This window comes from Harpegnathos saltator, unplaced genomic scaffold (genome assembly GCF_003227715.2).
Source record: "Harpegnathos saltator strain DR-91 unplaced genomic scaffold, Hsal_v8.6 scaffold12, whole genome shotgun sequence".
Lineage (NCBI taxonomy): Eukaryota > Metazoa > Arthropoda > Insecta > Hymenoptera > Formicidae > Harpegnathos > Harpegnathos saltator.
The window spans coordinates 424607-448887 of NW_020229895.1; the positions used below are offsets into that span (position 1 = coordinate 424607).

Genomic DNA, 24281 nt, shown 5'->3' on the forward strand with positions numbered 1-24281 from the left:
TCTTCACTCTCTCGCTACCTCTCGCTAACCCCTTTCTCTCGATCTCGCGGCTGTCGTATTAGACACTCCGAGAACGACCATCTCGTTTCTGCATATCTCTCATTCTGCCTTATGCAAAAGGAAAGACATACAGAGGGATATGGTGCGCACCGGTAAGCGAGTACTCAAATCAGACAGCCTTGATCCATCCGCTTCCTTGCATACCTCATACCAAAGAGCGCGTGTTTGGCTAAGACACTGAACGTGCTTGGCAAACAAACAAGTGGCAATCGTTCGAGTTTCTAGACATGTGTAAATCAATGTAGTTTAGTTTTAGATTTAGTAGTGTATGTGACATCGTTACTTGTGACCATGCTTGTACAATACTTTTGCATGCGCCTCATACCATTTGCTGTTGAGCGAGTTGAGATCGATAAAAATATATAACACTTACATTTCGAATGAGATTTGGCGTAGCGCGAACGAGCATCGAGTCGCGAAGCGTTGATTTCCGAAGCTGATACGCAAAGTAGAACTCATAGGGTAATTAAAATATGACGAAGGGGAATATTGTATGACGGGATGAATGGGATGAGATTTTTGTCGCGCGTAGAAAGCATAGCGGCGTAAGCAGAAAAATCTCACTGCTATTATTCGATCAAGTAAAGCTTCATGCATCTGAAAGCACAATAAAATAACGATCGTTACAATAGCAGTGATCGGCTTGTTTTACGACCATAGCGCACATTTTTTCCTTTCATTCTATATACCTTAATCTCCATATATGTGGACGAGAAAATATCTCGAGAATGTGAACATTTCACTACTGAGATCAAAATGTGATTAAATCTCTAGAAAATTGACGAGCCTCCGGATTAGAGATAAATTTGATTTATCACAGAGAGACTATGGTGTCTATCGAGAGTGAAAATAATTAAAATTACGAAAATGCAACGTGGCGTCGACCGTCGTGCATCAATGGCGGAATTATGCGAAATAATAGCAGAAGCACTATTTACTACACTATTACTACTACTATTACTACTACTACTACTACTACTACTACTACTACTACTACTATTTACTACAGCTAACATTGATTTGTCGATAATATTGATCATACGATTTATAATTGTCTCATGCACTGAAATTCGTTGTTTCGAACCTTTAATTTCTCGAATATCCTGCACATGAGTGGCTTTCCTTTCGTCTCTCCTCTCTGTAATCAGAAAATTCTTACTCTTTCGGAAAATTCCAAACGGATGACAGCGAAGAAAATATCTACACGTGTGCGAAACGACACGCAGATCAGATTGATCAATTCAGCATTATCGCTTGAAGAGCTGACGAACGTTTGATTACACTTAAAACAGAGACGGCTAACTCGTCGAAAAGGAAGCTACAAATAATTCGAAATGTCGTGTGTGCGCTTCAAGCACTTTCAAGCACGTTCTTTTTGTCGGAAAATTGCACAGTTTGCTATCTCGGCTTACCCATGAAATGAACTTTCGTTTCGCGAATAATGCCCACTCTTTCCGTAGCGTGTTGCTCAGTTTCGACCTAAGAAGGAAGAACAGAAAACGAGTATATTAATTTCTCGCATATTGTCTTTGAAATGAAAAATCTCTGTGATTTTGTTCTAAACTCAGATAAAGCTGCATATACCTCTGAAATTTCTGTAACTTCCCAAGCACGTGGTCTGAAGTCTTCCGGAGCAAAGTGCGTGATGACTTCTTCTACAGTAGCGTGTTGAAGCTCTACCATTCTCATAAAAGCGCGGAAACCGACCGTCGCCGCGACGAAGCTCTCGTCAGTCGTTGTTTCCTCGGTGAGCACTTGGCTGATTAGCGGGCCATGGCCTTTTCTCTCCACCAACTGTACCAAAGCGTTTTGAGCATCGGGTGTTTTCAGAGCGGGGAAGATCTCAGTCCTATAAAGGCACTCGTTGATCTCATTCACGGAAACGCCTTGTCGCACCAAGTAGCCAATCGTCGCGAGTTCCCGAAGAGGAGATTCTCCCGGTCCGAATTCTTTCACGTCCAACAGTTCCATAATTTCGTCGACTTCCCGAGCTATATGCTCCTTCTGTCGCTCCACGATCTCCTTTACGGTGATGTCCTCTTGGACCTTCTCCGTTCTCACTTTCTTCGCTTTCTTCTGTTTCACCTCAATGCGTCTTGTTTCTTGCGCACTGGTCTCGACATGTGTCTCAACGACCGAAACCTTCTGTAGGGTCTCTGAGGTGACCTGAGCGCGATCGAGCTTCGTCTCGACGGTGAAGTCAGGAGCGGTGTCTTCGCTCGTGATCTCCGACACGACGACTACGCTTTCGCGTTCCTCAATAATTGGTTTGGCGCGTTCTTCGACCTTGGATATCTCTCGCGGCTTTCGATCGTCAATTTTCTTCAGGGAAGCTGTTGCTTCCGTTATAACCGGTTCCTGAATCGGCACTATTTTTCGTGCTTTCGAAACCTAAAATGTAAAGATGGTAGCAGTTGAGCAAAGTGCCACGGAAGGAATATAATTGTAAGAAAATTGCATATTTTTCATTTAGTACCTCCTCTGCTTTCTTCTTTATGATTTCAGCGGTTTCCAGAAGTTGCGTCTCTTCGACGTCGACGATTCTCCTAAAAATATAAAAGACAAATATTTAAAATTCGCAAATATAACAAGTTTGAGGGTCAGGTTGACACCAAAATGCAGAATTACTGACTTTTCTTCTATCTGTTCTTTCGGTATGAGCTTCTCCTCATGAATTTCTTCCGTCTCCACCTTGACGCGTTCGACCTTTACTTTCTCTTTAGTTTCTTTCGCTTTCTTGATTTCGGCTCTCTTCCTTCTATGCGGTTTCTCCTCTTGCTTCTTCAGTTTTATCTCAACCTTCTCTTCCTCTTCGATCACCTCCTCCGGCCCCCTTTCGCTTATAGTATCAACGCGCAGTTTGGCCTTTGTCAGTGTCATGCCGATATCGCTGGTTGCTTTGCAAACATACGTAGCGTCATCTTCTCTGGTAGTCCGTTTGATCGTCAGAGTGGTTCTCTTCTCTTCCTCGAATATACGTATCTTCACATTCTCCGTGTTCATTAGGATCTTATCGTTCTTGTACCAAATAATATCTACAAGTTGAAAAAGAAGCAATAAATATAGGAAATCTTAAACGCCTTCACAGTCAGCACGTTTGCGCTATGTGCTAATAATCACCTGGTTTGGGGGTACCAGAGTAGACGCATTCAAATATAGCGGTTTCTCCTTCCTTCACGTAAACGTCCGTTATCTCTTGGACAAATCGCGGGATAGCTTGCGTGGCTGAAACATCGCGTATCGTTATATCTTTTCTGTAACATTACTACGTAAACGCTTTTCCACGATGCTGAGACGAATCAAGCGATACGAGAATCTCTCTTACCTGATACTATATCCGACGTGGAGGTCGCTCGCACAAATCTGATGTCAGTAATCTGATTAGGCAGAAACACACAGAAAAAATTCATGCACGATTATTTCGAAACGTCACACCCCTATCGTTAGTTTTAAGCGAGACTCTACCTGACATCGATCCCCCCTCGTCTTCGCTAGGGTGATCGTCGTAAGTTGCCTCAGACATGTCGCTGGCCAAGCCGAGATTTCCGCTGCATTGGCTTTCGAGCAGTAAGAATTCTTGCAGTTCTTCTTGGCTATCCGCCGTGTGCAATTGCTGAAAAGACTCCAGATCGATTTCTCTCGGTTCCAACGGGAACATCCTTGGGTCTGCGGGGTAATTCTCGAGTCGTCGCTCCTTCGAGTACTTCGCGACTGGGATCCTTGACTTCGGATACGTGTGGTACTTCCTTCTATAGGTATAAGTCGATTTAATTATGGGTTTTCCGGCGACGCCTGTTGCGTCTGACTTGTTTCGGTCACTTGGCGCCTCGCCGCTTTTTTTGATTGGCGACAGGTAGAATTCCGATTTCGGATTATCCGGAGAAGTTGTAGCGCTTAGTTGAGAGAACTCTGGCTCTTGAGTCCTTCTCTCGTGCCTCGGAGGCGGAAATTCGCCGAAATCGAGGACGATTTTCCTCCTTTTACTCTTCATCGACGTACTCATAGAAATTTCACCGAGCAGTGAACAATCCTCGCAGACTTTGGCCTCGTTGGCTTTCTGCTCTTCATGGCATGAGGATTCAACGCTCGCGAATGATTTCCCAGCAATTTTTCTTTGAGCAATATACTCGGCGCTTTCTATCGCAGTTGGAGATTGCTGTTTTGGCACGCTTGGCAATTTCACGCTCTGTTTGCGTCTTTGACGTCTCATTTCTGCAATGTTTCTTGAGATTGATGTAGAGGTTCTCTTTGATTCAACCACTGATGTAGCGTGTGATTTCTCGATAGCGGAGCCGGATTTGACCTTTTTGCTGCCCATGCTGGACTTTGCGAGTATGTTCTTCCTGCTTTTTAATGGCATCGTATATGAGACGTATTTAGATTCAACATGCTGTTCAATTAATTCTTTCTGTTGTAACCGCAGCTCCAAGTTAGATTCCGTCGAATTTAGTTTCTCTTGAGAAATTTGCCAAGAGTATCTTATTTCAGCAGCGTTTTCCTCGGTTACCACGGGATCGGAATATCTTCTCGACGAAAGGCATTCCTTCGAAGCAATCTCACCTTCGTCAAGAGGTAACTTGGCGTCGTCGCCAATGTTCATTAAGGTCTTGGTTGACGAAAATTCACTGATCACGGTCGAACTGTCCCTTTGAGAGCTTTCATCTCTGATTGCGCGATCGTCTAGGCTATCACTCGAGAAGCTACACTCTGCGTCACTCGGCATGCGATCGGTCACGTCCAGGCGGTGAACATGATTCTTACCTCTTAGCGCTTCTTGCATTTCTTCCATCTGCGTGACCCATTGTGGTTTGCGATACTCTTTCGTTCCAAGTATACCTGGTCGACGGAACGATAATCAGAAACAAGAACGCACCATGGTGAATCACCTTGGTCCCTTTGCCATTCAAACAGATAGGCGAATTCAAGAGGGACCAAAGAGATTCGTGGACTCGAGTGAAATTTGTGATTGATAAAATAGAAGAGTCGAGGATGTTCCGAGTGTCTAGTGTGGATGTCGTCGGGAATGTGGAATGCTTCAGCAAGGTTTTTACCGGGATATTATATGGGAAGGATGCTTCGATGACGTTTCTCCAATCGAAGAATGCAGCTGAAAACAACTTGTCTTAAACGGATCAGTAAAGTTCTCAGAAATTTCCAAGAAGAAGATATTACCTTCTACTGATAAATATGCCGTCGTAGTTGATACCCCGAGTGGGTTGTGAGCTTCGAATACGATTTCCCCTGTGTCGTCGGGGTAAGTTTCGGCGATCGTCAACACTGACGTACCATCTTCGAATTCCTCTATTTGGAATTCTTGCGATGAGACAATCTCCACGCCTTGCTTGTACCATTTTCCCTCTGGTTTTGGTTTACCTTTCACCTTCACTTCCAATCTGTACAAGAGAAATTCATGAGTAAGCGTGTCTACAACATGCATTAAGTCTCCAGCTATTAAGATTACGCTGATGCTTAATGTAAATATACGTGTGACCGTGTTAATCGTCACGCACTCGTCGAGTATCTTTTCAACATACCTGGTTAATTCCCCGTCTTTGGTGGGAACTAACTGAGGAAGCTTTTTGGTTATTTCTGGTGCGAATTCTTCCACGTCAGTGTCAAAGATAGGGGTTTCCTGAGGAGATAGGATATAAATATCAGTATCAAACGTCGTCTTATCTAAAATCTCGTAATCTCGCTGTATCTCGTGTGAACGTACTTTCGGTGACAGGAGATCTTCCTCGGAGCCTGTGGTAAGGGATGTCGCAACTATCGATGACGCAATCTCCGAGTCTGGCACGTACTCGTAGGCTGGAAACGAAGTCGACCGTCGTAGAGTGTCGTACAACGTACAGCCGTCACAAACCGTAAAACATTTCTTGCGACGTTTAATAACACACGTACCTTCAACGACAAGCGATGACTTGCACACTGCCTCGCCAACGGGATTCACAGCGCGGCATGTGTACTCTCCAGCATCCTCCGGGAATACCTCGGTGATAGCTAGGCTGCAGACACCCTCCGTATCTTGGATAATTGTGATTTCCTTGCCTTCATTGATCGGTCTGTCGTTGTGATACCACTCGACTCTGGGCGTCGGTTTCCCTTCGACAACGCAGGTTAAATTCACGCTTTCGCCGTCCATAACTCTTACAGGCGAGAGCCTCTTGACAAACGTCGGCGAAACTAATTCAACCGCTTCTTCCCACTTGATCTCCGTAATGTTCACGCTAGCCGTGCAGGTGACAGAGCCGCCGACATTCTCGGCACGGCAGGTGTAGGTGCCGGCGAGTTCTGGTGTGACTTGCTTCACCATCAAGATCGATCTGTTCTCTTGGGTCACGATCCTTACCTGTGGCGTTGACTGTAACGAAAATGATATTCTCTGTTAATCTCACGTGATCTTGATGAACGTATCAACGATACTCAACGTATCAACGTTCTCGACGATTATGCAATAAGTTAGTTACCTGGAAATACGAGAGAAGCAGCTTCGGATACCTACCTCGAGAGGTTTGCTTTCGTGGAACCATTGGAAGGAAGCCGCCGGATAAGACTCCACTTTTGTCTCCATGATGACGACTTCTCCTTCCGCGACGAGTTGAGGCTGAATCGGTTCCACGAATCTCGGTGCTTTTACCTCGCTCGTAGTATCCTCACGTTCCGTTACGGTAACGGAGCTCGAACTTCTCGCTTCGCCGGCTTCGTTCTGCACTCTGATCTCGTACTTGCCGCCGTCCTTCTTTGTCAGGTCCGACACAAGAAGCTCGGCTGTGCTTTCGTAGATGTTTATCTTGCGCTTGTCGGTCGGTGTAATTTCAACGCCATTGCGGAACCACTTGACGTCTGGCTTGGGTACACCGTCAAAGTCAGCCGACAGCTTCAGAGGTTTTCCGCGTTCCGCTACGAGAGCGGGCAAAGGTCGCGTGATTCGCGGTGCTCTGAGGACGACAGGTTTGCTGACTCTCACGATATTACTGATCACCAGATTAGCTCTACACTCGGCACGGCCGAATTTATTCACGGCGCGAACGCGATAGACTGTTTCGTCTTCGGGAGTTGGTTCCAGAATCTGAAGTTTGGCTTCTCCGGTCGTCGGGTTGAATGTTAGCTCGGTCCTTTCGTTCGGTTTCACCTCTTTCTCACCACGATACCACTTCACTTCTGGCATCGGAGTGCCGGTCACAACGCACTCCAATAAAGCAGGCTTGTGTTCTTCAACCACCAGCGGCTTGATTGGCGTTGGGAAATGCGGTGCTACTCCTTCTTCTTCTTTTTCTGAAAAAGCAAGTGCGAGGATATAACACACCTGATCAATTGGAAGCTAAGAATAATCTAATCAATGCACACCGTGCGCTATCACACATTCAAGCGACGTTCATCATTTCGCAAACTATTGTTACTTAATTCGCACTTTAGGGAAAGAATTTCTCAATTTATCGGTGAATATAAAGATCATGGAAGACATTCAATTATTTATAGTGATGCATGAAACTACCATCCTATAGACATGAGTGAAGGAGGTTATACAAATATGAAAAATTTGCAATTAAGTGTAAGTCATGTCATCTAGATTCTAATAAAAGTCAAGAGGTTAAATGGATTCCACACTCAGTAATATTACTACCGAATATCACGAGATTGACAGTGGATGTTGCCACCCCAGCTGGATTGGAAGCTCTGCAAGAATATAGTCCAGCGTCTTCTTCTTTTACTTTTGTAATTTCCAAAGCTGCCGTTGTCTCATATATTGTCATTGTATACTTCTCACTCGCATGGAGTTCTTGTTCATTTTTATACCAAGAAATTTCGGGGGTTGGTTTACCTATGACGGTGCACGTAAACTTGGCGGGACTTTCTAGTTCAGCGATAACAGGTTGTAATTTTTGTATAAATCGCGGAGCAACAGTTTTATCTTTATCCATAATGGAAATATCAACTTGAGTACGTTGTCTGCGTTTTCTCTTACGATCTTCCATTTGCGCGATATCTTTTTTAACTTGCAATTCGATGTCTTCGATCTCTTTAATTTCTTCTATTTCTGTGACAATTTTTTGTTTTTCTTCAATAATAGGGACAATCTCCTCTCGCTTCTTCTTTATTTCAGTTACTTTAGTAACGATCTCATCTTCTTTCACTTTCGTTATTTGTTCCTCCAATTTTACAGGTTTCAACTCGATTTTCTCCTCCTTTGGTCTTTCTTTTGTAATTTCTTCTTTAATCACCGGCTTTAATTTAACTTCCTCTATTACTTCTTTTTCCTCGACTTCCTTGGGAACCGGTTTCAGTTGAATTACATCCTTTTCAACTACTTCGGTTACTATTTCCTCTTTAATTACAGTCGGTACATGTTCTTCGGGTTGTTTCTTTGGTTCCAATTTCTGTACTTTTTCAACAGGCTTCAATACAACAGTTTCTTTTTTCTCTTCTAATTTTATTGGTTTTGGCTTTTTCTTCCTCCACGAAACTTCAGTCGTTTCCACCACTTCTTCCGTTACACGTTTTTCTTCTTGAAGTTGAATAGGTTCCACTTTCTTTTCGATTTGTTCCTGAATATCATTAGTTGCAATTATCATTGTTTCTTTCTCTTCGGAAACTTCTGTGACCGATTCTTCTTGATCGATAGGTACTACGGTAACTTCATCTTTGAAATCGACAACCTTTTTGACTCGTTTACCACGGCGCCAGGGCATTCCTGATATTTCCGCGGGCTTCTCTTCTTCAGGCTTTTCTATTTTCACCGGTTTCAGCTGAACTGCTTCAGGTTTCTCTTCTGGTTTCTTTCTTTCCACAGGTTTCAAAGAAATTTCTTCCTTTGATTCTTCCTTTTTGGGAAGCCGTTTCACAGGTTTGAGGATTACTTCTTCAGGTTTCGGTTCTTCCGGTTTCTCTCTCCTCTTTACTGGTTTCAACTCAACTGCCTCAGGTTTCTCTTCTGGTTTCTTTCTTTCCACAGGTTTCAAAGAGATTTCTTCCTTTGTTTCTTCCTCTTTGGGAAGCCGTTTCACAGGTTTGAGGATTACTTCTTCTGGTTTCGGTTCTTCTGGTTTCTCTCTCCTCTTCACTGGTTTCAACTGAACTGCCTCAGGTTTCTCTTCTGGTTTCTTTCTTTCCACAGGTTTCAAAGAAATTTCTTCCTTTGATTCTTCCTTTTTGGGAAGCCGTTTCACAGGTTTGAGGATTACTTCTTCAGGTTTCGGTTCTTCCGGTTTCTCTTTCCTCTTTACTGGTTTCAGCTCAACTGCCTCAGGTTTCTCCTCTGGTTTCTTTCTTTCCACAGGTTTCAAAGAAATTTCTTCCTTTGTTTCTTCCTCCATGGGAAGCCGCTTCACAGGCTTGAGGATTATTTCTTCTGGTTTCGGTTCTTCTGGTTTCTCTCTCCTCTTCACTGGTTTCAACTGAACTGCCTCAGGTTTCTCTTCTGGTTTCTTTCTTTCCACAGGTTTCAAAGAAATTTCTTCCTTTGATTCTTCCTCTTTGGGAAGCCGTTTCACAGGTTTGAGGATTACTTCTTCAGGTTTCGGTTCTTCTGGTTTCTCTCTCCTCTTTACTGGTTTCAACTCAACTGCCTCAGGTTTCTCCTCTGGTTTCTTTCTTTCCACAGGTTTCAAAGAAATTTCTTCCTTTGTTTCTTCCTCTTTGGGAAACCGTTTCACAGGTTTGAGGATTACTTCTTCAGGTTTCGGTTCTTCCGGTTTCTCTCTCCTCTTTACTGGTTTCAACTCAACTGCCTCAGGTTTCTCTTCTGGTTTCTTTCTTTCCACAGGTTTCAAAGAGATTTCTTCCTTTGTTTCTTCCTCTTTGGGAAGCCGTTTCACAGGTTTGAGGATTACTTCTTCAGGTTTCGGTTCTTCCGGTTTCTCTCTCCTCTTTACTGGTTTCAACTCAACTGCCTCAGGTTTCTCTTCTGGTTTCTTTCTTTCCACAGGTTTCAAAGAGATTTCTTCCTTTGTTTCTTCCTCTTTGGGAAGCCGTTTCACAGGTTTGAGGATTACTTCTTCAGGTTTCGGTTCTTCCGGTTTTTCTCTCCTCTTCACTGGTTTCAGCTGAACTGCCTCAGGTTTCTCTTCTGGTTTCTTTCTTTCCACAGGTTTCAAAGAGATTTCTTCCTTCGTTTCCTCCTCTTTGGGAAGCCGCTTCACAGGTTTGAGGATTACTTCTTCAGGTTTCGGCTCTTCAGGTTTCTCTCTCCTCTTCACTGGTTTCAGCTGTACTATTTCAGGTTTCTCTTCCGGTTTTTCTGGCTTTCCTATTTTTTTAACCGGCTCAGGTGTTATTTCTTCGACTTTAGGTTTCTCAATCTCCTGTAGTATTTTTTGCTCTAATTTTTTACCACGTCGCCATGGTAATTCTACTTTTTCACTAGGTACTTCCCCATTAGTAATTTCACTGATTTTCTCAGGTTTTAATGTTTCTACTTCTTTTTCCTTCGTAAATGGTTTTAAAGTGATTTGTTCGCGTTCTTCTATTTCTTTAGGTAATCGTTTTACTGGTTTAAGTATAATCTCTTCCGTCGTTTTCTTTTCTTCCGGCTTTTCTAGCCGTTTTGTCGGTTTTAACACGACGGACGTAATGTCTTCGACCTGTGGTTCTTCCTTAACAACTTTGATCATTTTATCTTTCTTTGGTTTACGCCATGCTACTTCGGATATTTCCTTGATGTCTTCTTTTACTTCTTCCTCTGGTTTTTCTGGTTTAACAACAGCTGGTTTCTTTCCGCGTTTCCAAGGTAATTCTACTCGTTCCTCAACTTTCTCTTCTGGCGCTTCTTCTTTTTGTTGGATTTTTACAGGCTTTGATTTACGACGCCAAGGAGCTTCCGAAACCTCCGAGGGCTTATCCTCTTCTGGTTTCTCTCCAGGTTTACTTACTAGTGACGGCTCCAACTTTGTTTCTCTTTCCTCAACTTTTGGCTTCGGAATAGGTTTTAGTGTAATCTCTTCTTTCTCTTTTTCTACCTTTGGTACACGTGGTACCGGCTTTAATTCAACTTTCTCCTGTTCGATGACTTCTTGAGTTCGTTCTGGGCGTTTTACTGGTTTCAGCGTTACTGCCCGTATATCTTCGATTGGTTCTTCCTTCAGTTCAATTATCTTCCGTGGTTTATCTTCAGAAGGAATCTTGAATATCGGAAGCGCCTCTTCTGGCTTTTCCTCGGCTTGTTTCTTTTCTTTCGCTTTCCTTCCTCTTATCCACGGTACAGGTACTTCCTCTTTTATAAGTTTTTCAGTTGTTTCGTCGGTTCTGTCGACTGCGAGAATCGTTTTATCTTCCTCTTCCGTGTATGGTTGTTTCTCATCTTTTGGTCGAATAGTTTTCTCCAACGTCTTTTTCTTAATAGATTCCACATCTTTACTTATTTCGAGAATAGCCTTATCCTCTTCTTCATGATACGGTGCTTTTTCTTGCGGCTTTTTAACGTCACGTTTTACAACAGTACTTTCCTTCTCTTCAATCTCTTCCGTCTTTTTTACACGTTTCAAATCTACCTTTTCAACTTCTTCCTTTGATACTATCTTTTCTACTCTCTGCATCGGCTTCAGTGAAACTTCCTCCAGAGTTTCTTTATGTATTTCTTTCTGTTCCGGTTTGGTTCTCTTTAACATCACTTTTTCTTCCGTCCATGGTTTAGCCTGTGGCGTTTTTTCTGGAACTTCCTCTTCCTTCTTTGGTTTCTTGTCGACTTTAATCGTGGTTTCTCGTTCGGATGTAATTTTAAGCAAAGAGGTGTCTTCTTCTTCAGCATACGGTGCCGTGTCTTTGATTTCGCGCGTTGCCTTTGGCAAGGTTACTTCTTTCTCAGTTCTCGAAACTTGAAGTAATGTGGTATCTTCTTGTTCAATATAATCGGCTTTCTCGGTGGTTTCTGTAACACTTGTATCCTTCTTTTCTTTTGTGAATGGTTTTAAATCTACCCTCTCTAAACTCGGCTTTCGGATTTCCAATTTCGTTGGTTTAGATGGTTTTAATTCTACCGTTTCTATTATCTCTCTCTCTACTTCTCTCCGGACAGGCTTGGATTTCTTCAAAGTAATCTTCTCCTCTGTCCACGGTTTGGTCTTATCCGTCTGATCTATAATTATCTTGTCTATCTCTTTGCTTTCCATTGTCGTTTCTTTGACCGTAGTGACGTCAACCCGTGAAACTTCTTCCACTGGAATGATTTCGGGTCCTTCGATCGGAACTGGTTTGAGATCTATCTTCTGCAAAGTTGGCTTTGCGATGTCTTTTCGTACTATCTTCGAAGGTTTCAACGAGACAGTCTCTAATGTTTCCTTAGGTGTCTCTTTTCTCTCCGGTTTCGCCTTTTTCAAGGCGATCTTCTCCTCTGTCCATGGTTTAGGCTGCTCTGGTTTCTCTGGAACAAACTGTTCTTTCTTTATCTTTCGCATTTCTTCGTCCTTCGTAATAGTGAGCAGAGAAGTGTCTTCCTGTTCGACGTAGTCTGTCTTTTCTATACTATCTATTTCTGCAATTTTTGTCGTTTTTGGTTTTGTTTTCTTCAAAGCTACTTGCTCCTCCGTCCATGGTCTTACTTCTTCGGCTTTTTCTTTTTTCAACAAAGTTTCATCTACACGACGCGATCTTTTCAACAAAGTGGTATCCGATTCCTCCGTGTAAAGTTGAGTTGCGGTATCATCTTCACGTACGATCTTTTCCTCGGTCTCGACAATCTTTGTCATATCTTTGGATACGGATTTCAACTTGACGGTTTCGAGACCAGGTACTTGGACTTCTTTCTTTTCGATCTTTGCCGGCTTCAACTCGACTTCCTCCAGTTTTTCTTTCGCCACTTCTCTAACGACCTGTGGAGTTTTCTTCAAGGCTACTTGCTCCTCCGTCCATGGTCTTACCTCTTCGGCTTTTTCCTTTTTCAACAAAGTTTCATCCACACGACGCGATCTTTTCAACAAAGTGGTATCCGATTCCTCCGTGTAAAGTTGAGTTGCGGTATCATCTTCACGTATGATCTTTTCCTCGGTCTCGACAATCTTTGTCGTATCTTTGGGTACGGATTTCAACTTGACGGTTTCGAGACCAGGTGCTTGGACTTCTTTCTTTTCGATCTTTGCCGGCTTCAACTCGACTTCCTCCAGTTTTTCTTTCGCCACTTCTCTGACGACCTGTGGAGTTTTCTTCAAGGCTACTTGCTCCTCCGTCCATGGTCTTACTTCTTCGGCTTTTTCCTTTTTCAACAAAGTTTCATCCACACGACGTGATCTTTTCAACAAAGTGGTATCCGATTCCTCTGTGTAAAGTTGAGTTGCGGTATCATCTTCACGTACGATCTTTTCCTCAGTCTCGACAATCTTTGTCGTATCTTTGGGTACGGATTTCAACTTGACGGTTTCGAGACCAGGTGCTAGGATTTCTTTCTTCTCGATCTTTGCTGGTTTCAACTCGACTTCTTCCAGCTTTTCTTTCGCCACGTCTTTGACGACCTGTGGAGTTTTCTTCAAAACCACTTCTTCCTCCGTCCATGGTTTTATCTGACTCTCGAAGGCTCGGAGTTTGTCCAAGGAGGAATCTCTTGATTTCGGTTTCACCTTTCTCCATGGTGCCGAATCGCCGACTCGAGATCGATGCTGAACTCGTCCCTTCCGCCAAGGTAGTGACTCGTCGCCTGGTTGAAGCTGTACTTCAACAGGTAAACCATCTACATCGTGACTCAAGGGTTTCAACACGATACCCTTTTTCAACTTCGGACCAAATTCCCCATCCAATTCGGTGTCGGCACCAGTTTCCGCGGGAACCGCGTAGCGGACTTCTGTTCTCTCTGCAAATTATCATGAGAAGCTGCTTTGAGCAACTATGAACATTCTCGACTGTTTATTTCACACCATGCCACAACACACATCGAGTTGAGTGGAAGCTTCTTTCATGTTGCACTCGAACCTGTCGTCATGCTATTAGATCAATAAAAAGGAAAAAAGGTGCAAAATCGCAACTCGTCAACGCCTCAGCTTTGATCCATTTCAGAGTTAATTGCATAAATGTTTGGAGTTCGACTGTAAATTTGCAAGTGCATTTATTTCGTAATTATCGAGTAACGCTACGAATGGAATTTGGCCAAATTAATAGCTCGGCGCAGAAATCAAGGCAGTTCGCCAAACCACCAACCTCGGAGGAAAAGCGATTTATTCGAGTTATTAATAATGATGAGTGAGGCAATATATTTAACTGTCTTCGTTTGACAATGACGCTTGAATTCAACATTGTCAGTAGACAGCTGAAAATTAAGACTCTCTCACATACAAGCTATACACATACACACAGACAAACATATAGATATTGCTCAATAAGTAAAGTTTGACACCAGCTGAACGCAAGCTGAAACTACAAGTCAGGTGCCTGCTGTAAAAACACGAGGCACGTGAGTCCACACGCCTTGTGTTATTTTCGCATAGCCTGAATAAGGATTTGTCATCGTAGGTTCAAGAGTGCGTAGGCGTTTCTCCTCTAAAATACGATAAAACACTGTGCTGTTGTGATGACGGTGGGATGACGCTCGCGCGACATCATTAACATTAATAGATACGGAGAGGCGCGCGGGAAGTCGCGATAATGGATAATATTAAATGTGGTCGCGTGAGAGGAGCGGTTCATTCGCGGATTTCACGTTGCTCGTGAGCCTCCCTCGGAGTAGCCTCCCGCACAGAGTAACTCGGTGGGGATCCTTGACGTGACCAAGAGACCCACGCCCCTACTTCTCGCTACGTCTAGCTAATAGTGATCAGTTGGAAGTCGAAGGCACAGGAACGGGGGAAAAGCGTGGCTTTTGCTGTCTGCCACACGAACGAAGTGTTGATGTCACAGTGATTCACAAGGTTTTCAGTGCGAAGAGGTCGAAAGTGAAAGAGAGACATATCGCGTGGTTTACGTTGCCTTCGTGGTCGACGAGAGACGCATCTCGTTCTTCGTTCGAAAGCATCACTTCGCAAGGAGCTGTCGCACGTCGGCTCGATCGAAGTCGAGCAGCCGTCGTTTGAATCGGACATACTCGAGTCCGTTTGCTGTCGCGGTGCTGTGAAGGTGGTGCATTTCGAATATTCGTATTTTGAACGTACTTTGAACGGTGGACCTTTCAATAACTGCTCCTCGCGTATCTCGAGGACGGATGTGTCGTTTCGTGTACGTTCGGAAATATCGCGCGTCTGGTCTTTCGGCAGTTTTCGTTGTCTCAAGTGCATTTCGATTTTAATCGGCCGAAACAAACGGAGCGCTTCCCTTTGTTATCGGGCTTCTTTATAGTTATTTCTCGGGTGAAACTCTTCCGCAAACTGCGATTGTTACTTCATTACGTCGTGATAATAACGCTGGATCTTCGGAGAATCGAGTGAGAGAGTGTCGGGCCTCGGTTTTCGGCGCTCGGAAAGCCTAAATTTATTGATCTACGCTTGGGTGTTTATCGGGAACTCAAAGAAGTATGTTTACACGTGCCGCGTGTATGTACAGGGATAGTGATCTACTATTTTCTACACGATGACATACAGTTTATTCGATAAATCACGAGAGACCGGATTTCTCGCTGATGTGATTGTATACAGAATTAAAAATAAATGCAAGGAGATCGACATTCTGGACTGGTGTTTATTCTTGTCGCAATCCTGTTCCTCATCCTCATCAATTTTATGACTGTCCGATACGCACGCAATAGTATTGCGGCAGACCATTTGTATTGCTTGAAAATATAGTATATCATAATTTCTTCTCTCTCCACAGCAGAACGAATTCATACAGAAGACTAATTAAGCCCTCGTGTCAATCAGCGCGAGCTTGCACTATATTTTCAAACGATAAATGAAAGTTTTATTGCTTGCTCTCTAATTGCACAGAATGACCGACAAGGAATATGAAGCGGTAGTAGGTGCCTGTTCTTCAAGTAATAATTCCCCTTTAAATCAGGAAAATTATTTGTCGAATCATTGATTATCTATATCGTCGGATATCATAATTAAAATCAAACGAAATGAAGGATGAAATGAAATAGAACGACGCTTGAAGAATTTGGCGTATTACTGATTCATATCCCTCTCGCGAGACATTCCTTATCGATTGGACGAAGTGCACGGTCACACCGGCGTGTCATTAATTGGCCGCTGCGTTAGATCGCTGTAATATATCCTGCCGTATATCTTGACCGCCGAGTCGCTGCTTTACTAAAAATAATTTCCTCTCGTTTTGCAGAGTACGCTGACACGCGCTTCCCCATATTATTTCTGGCATGACTGAATCATTGGCAGCTGGCTCGAGGCGGAGCCAAAATAGTCAACTGCCTCGGCCAGCTTCTCCCGAAATCATCGTGCCGACTTCGTGGAAGTCGAAGGTGGTAGTCTAGGATCGAAGACGAAGAGATGAGCCCGCGGAAAAGAATGTCTCCTTGATGAATCAGCGAGTCCATTTTTCTCATGGGCGAGTAAGTTCGTTCCATCTTCAAGGTCGATCTCGAGGTCCGCTGAGTGTCACGCGTCACCCTCTTAGTCATCGATGAAGCGTCACCCTCTTAGGTATCGATGAATCATATTTACCACGCGAGGAACGAGCTGCGGTAATTTTTTTTTATCCTTTGGGTAGACACTTGGCGATAGCTAAGAAAGCATGCTATGTCCTTTGGAGTATACTCGTCCGACGTTTTCGAGGGTTGAGTGCCGATTGTCGAAGATCAATTTCCGAGACTGAGGGATGTTTACATCGAATTTGCGAGTATTTGCGAACGTATTCGCGTCCAGCAGCATATGTCTCGGCGATGTAACACGCGCGCGTACTTGGCTCAACTTGATCACGAAGATAATATTTCGTTTGGACGTATCTCGCGTCCGAGAAGCAGGAATCCGATCCTGCGGCGAACCGATTGCTTTCGTCGCACGATAATAATAAGAGAGAAAAACGCCGCAAAAGTGACACAAGTGTCATACGCCAGCTCAGAATAATTCGTCCAAGCGAAAGCTTGTGTAAGCGAGAACGCTCGAGCGACCCAAGCCGTCGTCGTCGACATCGTGGAGTCTTCGCGGAGTTCTGAGCCGGCGCGGCCAAATATAGCCAGGTAATGTAATACATATCACGCGCTCAAAAATAGCCTGAGAAAAGGGCCTAGCTGAGTGTGCACACGGCACTGCATCTGCTTCTCGTTTGGAACGTGTGCCGCGTGACAGATGCGATATAAAATATTCTCATGTGTAAGTATAATCACGCGAGCTGGTTACTCCGAGAAAGTGTTTGTTACTCGAGTCTAATCGCCGGTTATGCCAATCGCACAATCCAGATTCACTAATCCAACAATCGGGGATCCCGGTATTACTCGGTTGTCACTCTATTGTTCGAGCTGAATTTCGTTGAAAGGAATTTAGAGAGAGAGAGAGAGAGAGAGAGAGAGAGAGAGAGAGAGAGAGAGAGAGAGAGAGAGAGAGAGAGAGAGAGAGAGAGAGTACGTTGTACAAACGACTCGTCTTCTAGTATCATGCGTATCGCGTATTTTCTCTTTCTCGTGCGCGATACGCTTTGGATAATTCAACGGAGCAACGTTCTCCGTTACAAAGAGGCTGAACGGTAAGTATTTCTTATTTTATCGGACGCGTTATCCCATTACGTGGGTATCGAGCGTGACGATCTAGATTAATCCACGCTTGGTGCCCATAGAGGCGTGTTTAATTAGTGATCGTGCAACTTTTGCGTGTGTGTTACGGATGTACATGTGTTGCGCTAAGTTGGAAATTGAATCTTCCATCGCCACGAGTGTTCTCTTCATATCGGGCAGTCGTGGTGTCGCGTTGAAATCGTCATTTTCACGACGAAGGTATGTGTTATTAACAATTAGACGACGGCTTATCGAAACGACAACAAACGAGACTTGTACGTATTTCGAACATTCGGTTTTATTGGGATTTTCATTGTACAATAATAAATAGTCAATTAGTAAAGACGTTAGACGATAATCCCTATCCGTATGCGTATGCGTGCTGCTGTTCTTCTCTATTAAATGAATATTTATGATAGCAGTGGGCGTACATATATGTAGCGAGAAGATGATATGTATATACGTGTAAATATGTATGTATATGCATATGCATATGTATATATATATATATATATATATATATATATATATATACTTTTTCACTTTATGATATACTCTTTTGCAGTAAACATCGACACTAGAGCGAACGAGTAAACGAGTTATGTGTTTCACGCAATCGCAGCGCCGTTAATCATTCCTTTTCTCTGTTTCTTTTTCTCTTCCTTTCGAATGTATGATGAGATATTCGCGTTAAAGTCGCGCATGTACTTTGTGTTTGACGATAACAGAGCACCTATTTACAGAGCTGGTAGCAGAGATAGTTTATCGTAGAAAGGTTGCGAAGAATCACACTTTTGTCCTGAGATTAAAAATTAAGTACAAACACGGCGCGGGACACTCGTAGGACGACGTCTCGCTCCAATCGGACACATCCGCCTACGTTGATATTGAAAATCATCCGCGCACTACGCTCCCGTCCCGACCGATCGCGCTAGAAAACGATTTCGATTTCCACACGGATATTCGATTCGTGCCTTTAGCAGCACGTCATTCTCTCAGCACCACCTTCGCGACAGTTGCGTGCGTACTCGCCGCGTGTGATGTGTTTCCTTTCTTTTTCCTTCTTTCACCGTAATTTTTCTCCGAGGTATATATACGAGTGTATATACTTTCGTGATTGCAGTCTCTCACTTTGAGTGCCGTTAATTACTGCCTCGTTTCACTCGCTCGGCTATTCTCTCAAAACACGACGAGTTAGTACAAACTCCCCGAACGCGTACGACACTTTTGATTAGAGGGTGTTTGAGACGGAGGTTGAGTAACACTAGCCTGCAGGTCGACGGGTTACGTTTCATAGAGGCAACGAAAAGATAAAAAAAAGGGGAGAAAATAGAAGAAAGCACAAAAAAGTAAAAAAATATTGCAGCAGACACATTAGACATGGTGCGATCGCGCTGCGCGGAGACGGTTGAGACACTTGAGACGATATACGAGAATACGATAGTTAGTCGCGACAGTTGCGCTAAATACGGGGCGCGCTTAATGAGAGAACGATAAACTATGTATATATTAGAAGAAATCACGAACTCGATAGTCAAGACTTCACACACGTCTACGTCCCTTTGCATCCGTTTCGCTGTGTCACGTCACGTCGTTGAGGATTATCAGCTGACCGACGTTCAGCTGAAACGATCCTGGCGGACGAATCGAAACACCTCTCGTGTCGTTGTGTACACATGTGTGCGTATACGAAGAGTACGGGAGTACGGGAGATATCATCGCGATAAATTGCAAGTGGAACGGCCGACGCAACGCGCAGAACGTACAAACGGGATGAAGAGGAGTTAAATGTTACTTTCTTCAATGTCTTCAACGTGGTTAGTTACCAAGATTAATTTGCTAAATGTCATACGTGAGTTAACTTTGTCATGCCACTGTCTCGAGTGTATAGTGATACGTTCGTCTCCGGCAGTCTCTTGGAGTCGCATGAATATGACTGTCCAATCGCGTATCGTGTTAGCAATCGAATCTGTATCTTGGATTCAATTCTTACTTTTGACGATGAGTTTGGCGGACGTTTCTACGGTACCGGCCGAAGTTGTAGCGCGGCAGGTGAAGGTGCCGGTGTCCTCCTCGTAGGTGGTTGCTATGAGTAGCACCGCGTTGTTGCCTTCGTGAATCATCTGAAAGCGACACGTCATACATTTCCCCCTGAGTGTCGTTCTCGTGAACGAGATCAAGCTACGGCGAATTATTTACCTGGAAGTCCGGCGATTGCGGGATCAAGGCGCCTTCGCGGTACCATTGGATCGTCGGTTTGGGTTTCGCCGGGCTCACTTGGGTCTTGAATTGCGCCGGCTGACCTTCCATGACGATCTGGTCCTTCAGTGGTGTCAATTTCGGCAGCACGTCGGCCGTGTCGGGTGCTACTCAGCAATAAACAATAAATAGTTCTTCTTTCCGCACGACGATATATCGACAAGAAACAGGATGAATGAAAATTGCATCTTTCTCTTTCTCCTCTTACCGAGAACTCTGAGGTTGGCGGACGTGGTGACCTCACCGGCGGGGTTCTTAGCGATACATTTGTAGACACCTTCGTCCTCGGGGAACGCCTCGGAGATCTTCAGAGTGCACAGGTCGCCTTCCTTCTGCATTTGGAAGTACTTGGACGGCTTGATCACCTGCAAAGGCGAGGGCAGTCAAGCGGACGAGATTGGACAGTTTTATTGAATTTGGGTTTGTCAGTTTTAATGCTGCTCACCTTGTCGGCCTTCTTCCATTGTACAGTGGGAACCGGCTTCCCTGCGATCCTGCAGGCAAAGGCGACTGAAGTTCCCTCCTTGATAGTTTGATCCCTCAATGGCTCCAACACGGTTGGCGCTTTCTCCGCTGTCGGCGTCGTGGGTTTTGCGGTCTTCGCCGGGGATTGAGGCCCGCGAACGGTGCATTCCGCTTCGCAGCGCGCTTCACCAGCACTGTTGATCGCGACGCACTCGTATTTGCCGGTGTCCTCCGGTATCGTCTCCAGTATCAGTAGGGTGTACGTATTGTCTTCTTCCAAAGTCTTGTAACGGATATCCGCCGTTACTTTCTTGCCATTCTGCAACGAAAAAGCGACGGGTTAGGAGTCAAGTAAATTCAAAGCTCTTGTTTCCTCTGCGACAAACCATGCCAGTCGAGCCAACAGATTCAGTCTGTTGAAATTACCTTGAGCCAATAAACGTCCAAGGGTTTGGTGCCAGTGATCTTGGCGTCGAATCTAGCCAGCTGACCGGTAGCTAACGAGGTAGATTGGATTGTCGATAAGAAACTGGGTGGTATGGCGCCTCCTCGTCCAGGTTGCCTTCTGCGCTCCTCCACGACCAAGTTGGCGCTGCATTTGGCCTTTCCACCCCTGTTCTCAGCGATAACGGAGAAGACGCCGGAGTCTTCCATAAAGACTTGCCGGACGATCAACACGGATTTCGTGCTGAAGGTGTAGATTTGCAGGTCGGCCGAATTTTGGATCGGGAAATCCTCGCGGTACCATTTGATGGTCGGCAATGGATCTCCGTCGAATTCGACCTCGAATTTAGCCTGCTCCTGCTCGAATGCTCTGCAGGGCTGAATCTTCTTCGTGAACACGGGCGGTTTCGCCGGTTTTACCTGGCCCTGAACCACACGTTCCTGCGTCTTCCCTTTGTGCTCGACCTCCGTGGTCTCTGTGGCTGTGATCTTCCTCGTTATCTCCACATCGCCCTTGACCTCTTTCTGAGTCTGCTTCTGCTTGGCTACGTGAACTTCGCGGCCATGAACTGTGGATTCCGACGGTTCCGGTGGGTATTTCCCCGTGGCTTTCACGCGTTCCGTATCGATGTCCACCTCGGTAATGAATGGTTTCTTCACGTATTTTGGTGGTGGTGGTGGTGGTGGTGGTGATGCCTGCGCTGTTGGTTGGGGTTGCTCATCCCTAATAAGGAGACATCAGAGATGTTAGCGGGAGAAGAAGAACTTGAAAAAGTCGCTCTTCCATCCGTATTTCTTGGGAGTGTCCGAAATGAAATACTTACAAACTCTCCTCGTACTTCTGGGCCATCCCCTTTGCCAAGGAATTAGAGACGAGCTTGTCGCCAGGAATGGCGAACTGATGAGAGGCTTCTCTCAACCTGGACTCTTTCAGCATCTGTTCTTCCTCGAGATTCATCAGCTTGCTGTAGTAGTCTTCATTTTTCTTGCTCTTGACGGATTTCTGCCAGTCAGTCTCGGGTTCTTTGATCACCTTTGGCCCGAGATGCTCCGTGGCGATCTCAATGCCTTGGGAAACGCTCTGGTGACGTTCGTCGAACACGCGCTCGAGCTCTGTGTTCTGTCGCTCGGTTTGGTACTGTGTTAGCCCATAATCGTACCACGCTGAAGAAACATTATGTTAGATCGGTGCACCTTCGTGAGTCTCACACGAGTTATAGATGAGAACGCGTGGAATTCGAACGGACATATCAATCGGTTGGTACATAGAGAGTACAACGTTCTTCGTTGCAAGGTACAACGTTCCCTTCGCACACTCGCGAAAGTATTAGCGCTCGCATGCATCTTTGCTGAAATACATAGCGGATCGTGCATTACGGAGTCATTAATTGAAAGATGCAAGGTACCTTCGTGAAACAACGTTGCGCTTCTCTCGACAAGAGAACAAAGGCTATCGGGAACTTGACGATATTTAAGACACAGTACGTAAATGACGATGCAACACATATCGATGACACCTAAATAACAGGGATCGAGCAGGATGTGGAGAATTCCAGTTATATCACGCGGTTATAACACATAGCCCAATTTGTTTCATCTTATTGTATCATGTGCTCATCGAAAACACTGTTAAACGAGGTCACTTGTCTCTTACTCGAACGTGCTCTCCTTCGTGTTATGAGAAGGTTTCTCTTTGAAATCAAAAAAGAAAAGAAGAGGACAAGGAAAATCCGTTGCAAAATTTCTCCGTCAAATCAACTGAGTAATTTCGTGTAACTCGTCGAACCTCGCTTCTTTTTCGACGAATTCATGTTGACATTGATAATTATTGGCTATTTTTTTTTTTGCGCGAAGCAAAAGTGGATAACGTCAAGGATGCATGTCAAAAAACAACAAATTGGACACATAATAGAGATTGGGAGTAAAATGTAAGTTGATTGCGCGACACTGAGAAATACGGAGATCTGCTCGACGTTTGTAAATTATTTTATCAGCAAGAAAGTGACACTATCAATGATGCGAAAAATGCAATGAATAAATAAATATTAAACAAACGGATGCCAATATGGGACGCGACGCGAGATTATGCGAGCTTAATATAAAATAAAGTAAAAATAAATAGAACGTTGAGGCATAATGAGCAATAAACCCGTTTTCTCGAGCGCAATAAAAAAAAAAAAGAGATAGGATAAACGGAGGATAGTATTTTCGTCAAGATTTCTCCCACGTTATTTTTCGGTTAAGGTGTGAAAAGGTGAAGCGTATAAAACGTGCCACTGACTTCACATTTGTGACTGACATCAAATACTCTCCTCCGCATTATTGTGAAACAAAAAAACACTGACAAAACGTGGAGTATAATGCTGACATTTTTTGTTTTCCGACGTTACTTTCCATACCTGAATGTCGATGCAAAAACCCATGTATACGATACCTTTGATCTAAGAAGATTTTGCTCTAATACTCCCGTCGGTATTTCCAACCACGACGAGGAAGGAGAAGAAGAAGAAGAAGAAGAAGAAGAAGAAGAAGAAGAAGAAGAAGAAGCTGCTGGACTCGAGGTGCTTTTCGTGGCTTTGGAGTATTAAACGGAGGGTATGGGAGGAAAGGATCATGTGCGAGAATAGGTCAGAGTGTTTTCTGTGATTCAATAGAATGTATGTGCCGTATCGATATATATATATATATATTTTTTTTTGTACTGTGTTTCAGTCGCGCTTTTGGATTTATGCTCGTGAACTTGTAATCGGCGAAGTTTGCATAATCGTTTGTATACCGTTTGTACCGTTGTAAATCGTTCAAATTGTTATACAGCGCGTGGGTTCCTCGCGATAAATCTTCTCTCGTGATACTGAGAGTGGTTAGCAAATCGAATACAATTAAACATATTCTTATGTTACTATATATAATCTCATCGTTCAGCCAGATTCAGCTTATTCTGTCGTGGCGCGAGGAATCCACGAGCGTGTACGTGTACGATTGTTCAAGTTTGTGTCCAAACTTACGTCTTGGCGAATTTTTCAATACACCACGGTAATCGTCACTTCGTTGCTTGACCGTCAATGTTGTTTCTGTGCGCGCTTCACCGACAGAGCTCCGCGCGACCACTTCTACCTTTCCATGATCATATTGTCTGGTTTTTGGAATATCCAGATGATACATTCCGTCGTACGTCAGTTTATAGCGAGATCCCTGTAAGAAACAAATGCGATGAAATAATATTAGGTACTTTCTCGAGAACTTTCACATCACTCATCAGAACTGGCACTTTTCAACTCACGTTGACTACTGTGTGTCCATTGATTATCCACATGACTCGAGGTCTTGGGTGTCCGGTGACACGACAACAGAACCTGGACCAGTCACCTTCCTCGACAGTCACTGGTTCCGGTTTGCTCACAAAGACTGGTGCCGAGCGCACCTTTTCTTCCTCGCCTTCCTCTTCCGGAACACTATGACGAGAAAACCATATGATTTATCA

The 24281-nt window shown here is 44.2% G+C and overlaps 2 protein-coding genes across 17 annotated transcripts in view; both read right to left on the reverse strand.

Moving 5' to 3' along the window:
* sls (sallimus) overlaps window positions 1-24281 on the reverse strand; it is an 84956-nt gene that overhangs the window by 38191 nt on the left and 22484 nt on the right. For 10 of the 16 annotated variants that reach the window (XM_025305095.1, XM_025305109.1, XM_025305128.1 and 7 more), the window contains 21 exons: window positions 24081-24252; window positions 23806-23992; window positions 21625-21964; window positions 20783-21524; window positions 20337-20675; window positions 20100-20256; window positions 19832-19998; window positions 19626-19755; window positions 7685-13834; window positions 6563-7335; window positions 5962-6421; window positions 5777-5868; window positions 5595-5692; window positions 5233-5453; window positions 4822-4896; window positions 3181-3285; window positions 2693-3095; window positions 2537-2606; window positions 1645-2451; window positions 1473-1539; window positions 1145-1198 (listed from right to left, as the gene is read on the reverse strand). In XM_025305095.1, coding sequence (XP_025160880.1) covers window positions 1145-1198; window positions 1473-1539; window positions 1645-2451; window positions 2537-2606; window positions 2693-3095; window positions 3181-3285; window positions 4822-4896; window positions 5233-5453; window positions 5595-5692; window positions 5777-5868; window positions 5962-6421; window positions 6563-7335; window positions 7685-13834; window positions 19626-19755; window positions 19832-19998; window positions 20100-20256; window positions 20337-20675; window positions 20783-21524; window positions 21625-21964; window positions 23806-23992; window positions 24081-24252 — 11609 coding nt within the window. Of the gene's footprint in view, window positions 1-432; window positions 658-1144; window positions 1199-1472; window positions 1540-1644; window positions 2452-2536; window positions 2607-2692; window positions 3096-3180; window positions 3286-4821; window positions 4897-5232; window positions 5454-5594; window positions 5693-5776; window positions 5869-5961; window positions 6422-6562; window positions 7336-7684; window positions 13835-19625; window positions 19756-19831; window positions 19999-20099; window positions 20257-20336; window positions 20676-20782; window positions 21525-21624; window positions 21965-23805; window positions 23993-24080; window positions 24253-24281 lie in introns of those variants that run through there. The other 6 variants (XM_025305145.1, XM_025305121.1, XR_003113895.1 and 3 more) reach the window with 5 other exon arrangements.
* On the reverse strand, window positions 3310-4814 carry LOC105184336 (uncharacterized). Its single transcript, XM_011143058.3, has 2 exons — window positions 3526-4814; window positions 3310-3437 (listed from the first exon to the last, which is right to left on the reverse strand). The coding sequence occupies exons 1-2, from the start codon at window positions 4781-4783 to the stop codon at window positions 3430-3432; spliced, it is 1266 nt and encodes a 421-aa protein (XP_011141360.2). The 5' UTR covers window positions 4784-4814; the 3' UTR covers window positions 3310-3429.

Excerpts from the sequence above, each read along its gene's own strand:
- LOC105184336 (XM_011143058.3), bottom strand. The coding sequence starts at position 4,783 with ATGCCGAGTGACGCAGAGTGTAGCTTCTCGAGTGATAGCCTAGACGAT.